Source organism: Zosterops lateralis (assembly GCF_965231275.1).
Source record: "Zosterops lateralis genome assembly, chromosome: 9".
In the NCBI taxonomy this organism is placed as follows: domain Eukaryota; kingdom Metazoa; phylum Chordata; class Aves; order Passeriformes; family Zosteropidae; genus Zosterops; species Zosterops lateralis.
In genome coordinates, this window is record NC_139769.1 from 19,389,993 (window position 1) to 19,398,617 (window position 8,625).

General features: G+C 46.6%; 1 protein-coding gene across 1 annotated transcript; it reads left to right on the plus strand.

Annotated features, from left to right (window-relative positions):
• Positions 1-3,873: 3,873 nt before the first annotated feature.
• Positions 3,874-8,169, plus strand: S1PR1 (sphingosine-1-phosphate receptor 1). Its single transcript, XM_083867139.1, has 2 exons — positions 3,874-3,964; positions 5,315-8,169. The coding sequence occupies exon 2, from the start codon at positions 5,435-5,437 to the stop codon at positions 6,572-6,574; it is 1,140 nt and encodes a 379-aa protein (XP_083723265.1). The 5' UTR covers positions 3,874-3,964; positions 5,315-5,434; the 3' UTR covers positions 6,575-8,169.
• The last annotated feature ends 456 nt before the right edge of the window (positions 8,170-8,625 follow it).

The window sequence follows — 8,625 nt, forward strand, 5'->3', positions numbered from 1 at the left end:
TCCAACTTTTATATTTCTTCTAGTCATGAGAATTATGGGGGATTCTGCAGGCCATTCTTGATATTTTCTTGGTGACCAAACCTGTACTCTGCTACTGTTTCACAGATCTCCTGTCATGACCTAGCACTTCAGAGAAGGAAGTGACCTAAGATGAATCAGAATGAATAAAAGTAGTTTTTGCTTATATGGACAAAGACTTTTGAAAGTGCAGAAGAATGACACGTTGGAGAAAAATCCTTTGCTAATCTCTCTCGCAGGGATTGTCACTATCTTTTCAAGATGGATAGTGTTCAGACACTCCTCTGATGCAATTGTGAGTTGTCCGGCTGCACTGGGAGAGTTCTGTCTGGTGGTGTCAGAGGCCACCAGCCTTTTGATATGCAGGCATTGGGTGGACCCCAGCTTACAGCTTCTTTTCTGACAAGATCAAAGCATTTTCCTGCAAGGAAATTGCTCTGCGACTACCCAGGTTTCTGCAATCCCCATCACACTAAGGTCTCACTGGAAGTACCACACGAACTTTGGCTGTCACACACTGTCAATATGATTTTGTTGTTGTTCATGACATTCCCTAAAACATGAGTTTCTGCTCATCCTGAAAATTACCTGAGAGGATATACATACTCAGAATCCCTGTGAAAAATGCATCTGCCTCTTTATGCTAGTAGACATATTGCAGAACATTTTTGTTAACTAGTTTAACCAGGTGAGGCATCTGTTATGTACCAGTTTGGTGTCCTGATGTGTGCACCCTTCCTGCTGGCATTTAACTGAGACCTGCATTCTGGTTATTTCTGAAATGCATTAACAGCATTGTGTTGTTCTTTCTCCTAATTCTGACCACAGGCAATTCCAGAGTCGAGTTCTCAAAGGAGCTATAGATATACTGGAATGCTGTAATAGAAGTGCATGCTTCTTTATCAGTGGACCAGGCAGTTGGAGAGGTACTGAGAAAGAGTTCTCATTCTGTTGTTGGCTTGTTCTTTGGGTGAGGTTGGAGTATAGCCCTGGTGAAAACCCCCTTGCTAAACACTTACCAGCAACTACAGTTTTGGTAGAGTTGGCTGGATCAACCTGAGTCCTGTGTTTGTGTTTCAGCCCTTGTAAGCAGGTTAGAACCTGTGCAGGTGAGCTATGTTAACCTATCTTCTCTGAGGGTTTAGACAGCCTTCAGTGCAAATCCAGCTGATGTGGCTCCATTTGCCTGTGAAGAGTGAAGTCATATTTCAGTTTCCTCACTGCCAAGATGTCAAGAAGGCTGTAAATGTGTGTGGTTGTCTAAGTTCAATGATGCTTTTTGTGATACAAATACCCACCTTTTGGAGTGGAACTGAAATTTCCTGCATATTTTGCACAGTGCTGCACCTGGGTTGGGGCAATTCCTTGTATCACTATCAGCTGAGAGAGGCAGAGATGAAGGACTTGGGTGTGCTGGTGGGTGAGAGGCTGGACATGACCCTGCCATGTCAGCTTGCAGCCCAGAAAGCCAGCTGTATCCTGGGCTGCACCATAAGCAGTGTGTGCAGCAGGTCAAGGGAGGGGATTCTGCCCCTCTGCTCTGCCCTGGGGAGACCCCACCTGCAGTGCTGTATCCAGCTCTGGGGCTCTCAGCACAGGAAGGACATGGGCCAGGCATGGTCAGAGCAGGTCCAGAGGTCCAGAGCAAATAATGATCACAGGGCTGGAGCACCTCTTATGAAGAAAGGCTGAGACAGTTGAGTTTGTCCAGTCTGGAGAAGAGAATGCTCTGGGGTTGCCTTATTGTGGCACTTAAGTATATAAAGGGGGCCTTACAGGAAAGCTGGAGAGAGGCTTTTTACAAGAGCATGTAGTATCAGGACAAGAGAATGGCTTCAAACTGAGAGTGGACATAGTTTAGATATTGGTAACAATTTCTTTGCTGTGAGGGTGGTGAGGCCCTGGAACAGGTTGCCCAAAGAAAGGGTGGATGTGCCCATCCCTGGAAGTGTTTAAGGCTAGGTTGGATGGGGCTTTGAGCATCCTGGCCCTAGTGCAAGGTGCCCCTGCCTGTGGCAGTGGAGTAGGAACTGGGTGATCTTTAAGGTCCATTCCAACCCCTACCATTCAATGGTTCTGTGATTTTACACAGTCTCTGACAATTAATTTGTTGGATGTCACATCTCTGAGCTGGTATCCTCTCAGCTGGTAACCAACAGCCTGAACATGAAAGCCTGCACATCTGACTAATGAAACCCTGAGTCATTCTCTCCTTTAATTAAAGCATGTTCCTTTAATATGTTCCTCTTACTTAAAATTATGTGAGAATTTCCTAGAGGAAAATGCCTAGTGAATGCACTTTTATTTAGTATATTCTATATATTAGATAAATAAGGGGGAAAGCTTAAAATATCTGGAGTATGTCAGGCAGTTGCAGGGGATACATATGTCAGCCTCAAGCATGATTTATCTCGTGTGCTTTTTCTGACAGTTGTGAGTTAACGGCTGTATTTTCCTCCAGGCTCTCAGGAGGCTAAATATCTTTTCAAGTTTCTAGCTTTGTGGTGGAAGAGTAAGTGTCTGTTTGCCAGTGTAATTTATCTGAGTCATTCTGCGAGAGGCGTGGAGCAATTGAAGCGTGACTATTAGCATAAATAAGAGAGGGACCCTCTTCCTGAAGGTAGAATACTCGTACTGTCTTTTAAAGGAAAGCTGCTTCCCCATAAAACTGCTACTGCTAATTGATAGGCATGATGCTTTAAACTGAAAGACCCAATATATTGAGCTTTGGCCTGTTGTGATATCCTTTTACATTTCAATTTGGAGTTAACAAGGAGCAAGGAAGAGAAACTTCTTGCAGTAAGTGCAACAGGGGAATACCACCAGAGCTGGCATTTCACATATACCAAAGGTGATTTTTCTTTTAAAGTTTGAAGGGAGAAGGCATTATAAAACCTAAACTCACTTCTGTGTCTGTTCTTCTATAATACAGTGGTAACAATGTTAAGTAGTTGCCATTGCTAATTTTGTTTCTAAAATAATGCTTTAAAAACTTTTCTTCATACTTTCAAACATAGGTATTTTACAGCATCCTCTGAACATGCAGAGATTAGTTTTGGGGGGTTTTTAGTTTTTCAGGGTGGGGGACGGTTGTTGGTTTTCTTTTTTGTGGGGTTTTGTTGTTGTTGTTGTTGTTCTTTTCCTCATGTGGAAACACCAACACCTGGTGATGTTTGGGGGTGGCAGGAACCGAGTTTACCCCCCATGGGCCAGTTCTGGCTTCTGCCCCGCAGAGCGCAGCCTGGCACCATCCTCTCCCCATGGAGCTGCTGCCTGGCCGGGGGGAGCCGCTGGTGAGTCACTGCGGGCCAGGAGTGCGGGTGGCACACAGCGGGCCTGCCGCGGCAAACACACACCTGGGCGTACGGAGAAAATGGAACAGCTTCTGCCAGGTGTTTCCTTAAACATGACTTACACTTCTCCCCTCTAAGAGGGAGAACGGAGGTAGCATACTGCCTTTGGAGATGCTGCCTTTGGCCTTGCCTGCTCGGGGGGCAAGAAGGACGGGCGTGGGGACAGCTGTCCCCGGCACAGGGGCCGGGCCGTGCCAGCGTCTCCTTCCCCGGAATGCCGAGTGCGCCCGGGGGCGGCGGCTCCCAGCTCAGGGCCGGCTGGAGCCCGGCCCGATGTCCCGTCCGGAGCCGGCGGGGCTCGGGGGTCCCGCGGGGCAGTTCTCGCCTCCCCGTGCTGCCCCCGCGGGGTCCGCCCCGGGCCGGCCGGGCAGTGCCCCCTGCGGGCGGTGGGCCGGGCCGGGCCGGGGCGGAGGGCGGGCGTGTCCCGCCGACTGGGCCGGGCTCCTCCGCGGAGGGAGGAGACGGAATCGGGGACGGGGCGGCAGTTCCCGAACATTAAAACCACCGAGCCCCCCAGCCCGCCCACCGGAGTCGCTTCGCGGGCACGCAAGATGTGCGGGGCCGGTCCGGGCTCCGCGCCGCGCCTGAGCGAGGTAAGGCACCGCGGGGTCCGCACATCCCATCGCCGCGGTGCCGCTCGGCGCGACCCCCGGGGCCACCAGACAAAAAGAAGGGGTGGGGAGGAGGCTGCCTGGCCGCCGGCTGCCCCGGGTGCGGGCCGGGTGCGGGGAGGCGGCGCGGAACGGGAGCCACGCGCGATGGGACCGAAACGGAGCAGGAGCGGCGCCAGGCTGAGCCGGGAGCCGTGCAGGACGGGAGCCGTGCGAGTCTGAGCCGGGAGCCGTGCGGGACGGGAGCCGTGCGAGTCTGAGCCGGGAGCCGTGCGGGACGGGACGGGAGCCGTGCGGGACGGGAGCCGTGCGGGGCGGGACGGGAGCCGTGCGGGACGGGAGCCGTGCGGGACAGAAGCGACGGGAGTTTTTGCCCGGGAGCGATGCGGACTGGCGCCCGGGAATAGAGCAGGAATGCACTGGTCTTGCACCTCTTGCTTTGCCCCGCTTAGACTGTAATTTAGTAAATCCGCCTGTTCTTCTTTCCTTGCATGATATTGTGGGTTTAATTCTTTTAAAATGTCCACTACAAACCCTTTATATGTAAAGGGAGTTTCCTCTATATGTGTATACCTTAATTATGCCCATTTCAAAAGCTTGCAATACTAGTTATTTAAATGCAAGGGGGTTTTTTTGACATTCTTTGTTTCCGACCCATGGGATGGGCTTGTTCTCTAGCTTAATAACATATTTTCCTCGCTTTTCTAAACTTTTACTGCTGTGGGTTTTGTAAAGCATGTTCTTACTTGTATTTAGCACGGGCACCCCTCACCTGTTTACAGCTTTGAGATGATCTCTTGTTTATATTTACATCAGTGAATTTACCACTGTCTGAGATGGCATCAGTAGATTGCGTAACTATCCCCTTCCAAAGTGTATTCAGACTTTATTGATGGAGGAGAGCACGGGTCTCCTGTCAAGTAATTTCTGTGCAGACTTTCATACATTTGGAGTTAAATCCAATCGAGCAAGTCCATTCCCTTTTTAAATCTCTGCTGTTGTATTTTCCGCTGAAGAAAAAAGACTAGAACTTACTGCTGGGGAGCTTTGAGATCTTTTGTGTTGGAAGAAGTCCAGTAATGCAGTCCTTGCTGACTCCAACTTGTTCAGTTCTGCGTGACAGAACTTTTTTTGTCGTACTAGCTTTACCTATTGAATATGCCTAACCACCTTTTAAATGTATTTTACCAGCTGAATGAAACTGATTCATGTGTGAATGCATTTATGACTCTGATGCACAGTTAAACCAGCAGATTACTTAAACCCTTTAGCATTTGCTGCACTGTTTGTCTTCCTTCTTTTAAGTCTCTGTTTTGTGCCTCTTGTTCTCAGGGCTGCAGTTTGTGAGGCTGTGCAGCAGTGCCGGGCCAGGGAGCTGCGGGGCAGCCACCGGGTTTGCGGTCGGTGTCACCATCCGGTGGCCGCCAGGGGAGCAGTCCCCAGCCAGGCACCATGAACTCCGGCACCACTGCCCCGCAGAAGGTCACCAGCAACCCCACCAACACTGATGTCAACTATGTCATCAAAGAGCATTATAATTACACGGGAAAGCTAAATGAGAGTGTGGACACTGGAATTAAAGTGACGTCGGTGGTTTTTATCATCATTTGCTGCTTTATAATTTTAGAGAACATTTTTGTCTTGCTTACCATCTGGAAAACCAAGAAATTTCACAGACCCATGTACTATTTCATTGGGAACTTGGCTCTTTCAGACTTGCTGGCTGGTGTGGCTTACACTGCCAACATCTTGCTATCTGGACACAAAACCTACAGCCTGACACCCAACCAGTGGTTTGTAAGAGAAGGCACCATGTTTGTTGCCTTGTCAGCTTCTGTGTTCAGCTTGTTGGCCATTGCCATTGAGAGATACATCACCATGCTGAAGATGAAACTCCACAATGGCAGCAACAGCTTCCGCTCCTTCTTGCTGATCAGTGCGTGCTGGGTCATCTCTGCCATCCTCGGGGGGCTCCCGATCATGGGCTGGAACTGCAAGAACCTCTTGTCCAACTGCTCCACCGTGCTGCCTCTCTACCACAAGCACTATATTCTCTTTTGCACAACTGTTTTCACTGGCCTTTTGTTATCTATTGTGGTCCTCTACTGCAGGATCTACTCCATGGTGAGGACTAGGAGCCGCAGGCTGACATTTCGGAAAAACATTACCAAAGCTACTAGGAGCTCAGAAAAGTCACTAGCCTTGCTCAAGACAGTGATCATAGTCCTGAGTGTCTTCATTGCCTGCTGGGCTCCTCTGTTCATCCTGCTTTTACTGGATGTGGGGTGCAAAGTGAAGGCCTGCCCCATCCTCTATAAAGCAGAGTATTTCTTAGTACTGGCCGTGCTCAATTCAGCCACGAACCCTATCATCTACACCTTGACAAACAAAGAGATGCGGAGGGCTTTCATCAAGATTTTGTGCTGCTGCAAATGTCCCCCAGCAGATTCTGGGACCAAATTCAAACGGCCAATCATTGGGGGGATGGAGTTCAGCCGGAGTAAGTCTGACAACTCCTCGCACCCACAGAAGGAGGACGGTGACCATCCTGAAACCATCATGTCTTCGGGCAATGTTACCTCATCTTCTTAGGAGTAACCATGGGGGGGTATATATTTCAGAGTCTTCCTCTGAAATCAGGGAGCTGGGACGCCTCCTGCTCACAGCAGCAGCGTTGGGCTGAGTGAGCAAGTAGCATTAGTTCTAATGAGACAAACGGTGCACTTGTGAGGCTGGAGTTGAAGAAATGGGACAGACTGTTCTGGCTTGAAAATCTTTTTCCCTGGAGCATGTTTTGTCTTTGCGCTGAAGCAGCTCAGGATTGTCAGGCGCATTCATATCCTGAAATCTCCTTAGTAACTCTGAAAAGACTGATGCCTTGGTGAAATGATGCCTGGTGTGTGTGAGAGAAAGAGAGAGGGGGAGGAGGGAAAGGGAGAATGAATCTTTTTTTTTTTTCCCTGTGAGAAGAATGTGAAGTTTTTTCTCTTCACAGCAAACCACTGACACAAAGATCTTTCTGTATTGAATTTAGTGGTGGCTCTGGTATCGTTGGTAAGAAGTGTGTTTGTTTAGCACATAACATGGAAAGAGATCACACAAATATAACTTAGACCACATACAACCATAATTGGCATAATTTTGCAGAACTTTTAGTTAAGTCATAAGGTTTTATTTGCAGAGTCCAAAGCTCTTGGGGTTTTACTTAGCAAGATCATAGCTGTGAATTTTTGCTGTCAATCTGTATTACATTTGAAGACCATGAGCTAGATTCTGCAGTTACTTTCGCCTGTACAATTCCATTGGCTGCGTCAGATTTAATGAAGTAGCTCAGAACAGCATTTGGCCCCGTATTTTGATTGCCTTTTCATTCTATAGCATTAAATAAACTGCATTATCATGCAAAATGCAAGGAAGAACTAAACATTTCTCTTCAAGATGACTTGAAAGCCTACAAAATAGTAAAAAATACTATTGACAATGGTGGGATTTTTGCCTAAGTAAGAAGAGCTAAAAACTGAAGGAGTATTTCAGTGTCAGGTTGACAGTCTTTCCAAAAGTAAAGATCCATTGGAAAATCAGAAAAGAGTACGTTGGGTTTCAGAAAAAATAAGAAGAAAGTTGAAGTGAAATGACTATAGATAAATGCACTTCCATAACAAAATGCAATACATTTTGGCACATTTTATTAATGTTTATAATTTCAGCAAAGATGTCTGTATTTTATCATGGAAGAAGCACCTGTTGTTAAATTGAATGTATTTGTTTTACAGCATCATTTTTACTTCTCTATTTTTCTAACCTGTGCTAATGGGGTTGAATGTGTACAATGTAAATAAGATACAGGAGTCTTCGTGCACGTAGAGTATTACTATAACAAATGTGGTATATCTGGGATAGCTGAGAGCAATTGACTTATCTACAGTCATCAGCAACTCCTAGAACTGGTATTTTGTAAAGAAGATGTATTGCCTTTGTAGTAAAATTTCCAGTGCAATTAAACGGTTGGGTTTTTTTTTTTCTGGTTTAAAAGATAGTATTTAAAATGTTTCTGACTTTTATTGTTCAATTTGCACATAGCTTTATTGACTTCTAAACATTAATAAACTGATTTTTTAAATGCTTCTATTACCAGATTACTATCAGTTTTGTACTATTGTGGTGGTTTCGTGCCAGGTGTGGTTTCCACAGAAGTCAGTGAAAGAATTCCTTGTTTTTAGTACATGCTGCATTTAAGTCCATTCTATGGGGACATAACATGTAATGTCACAGGATCGTGTAAAATACAAAATGAATTTTTAACTATAAATTGTTAGTGTGTACTGTATGGTTAAAATGCCACTAGAAGGATCTCTGCAACAGCAATCCTCCTCTGACAGCCAATGAAGTACAAACAGAAGGAAAACCAGGTGGCTGCCAGTTTTACCATGACTGCCTAGAGTAGAAAAGTGAAATAATTCACTTGTATCACCAATATAACTCATAAGTTCAATTCTTAGCTTATTGCAAACGTCAAGGAAGTTTATGAAACACAGAATGATGGCCTCAACTGTGCCAGTGCTGGAGCTCCACTGGGTCTACCAGTGAAGACCGTGGCAGTGCAGTTGAACAGATACTGCATTACTTCTTCCAAAGGTTTGACT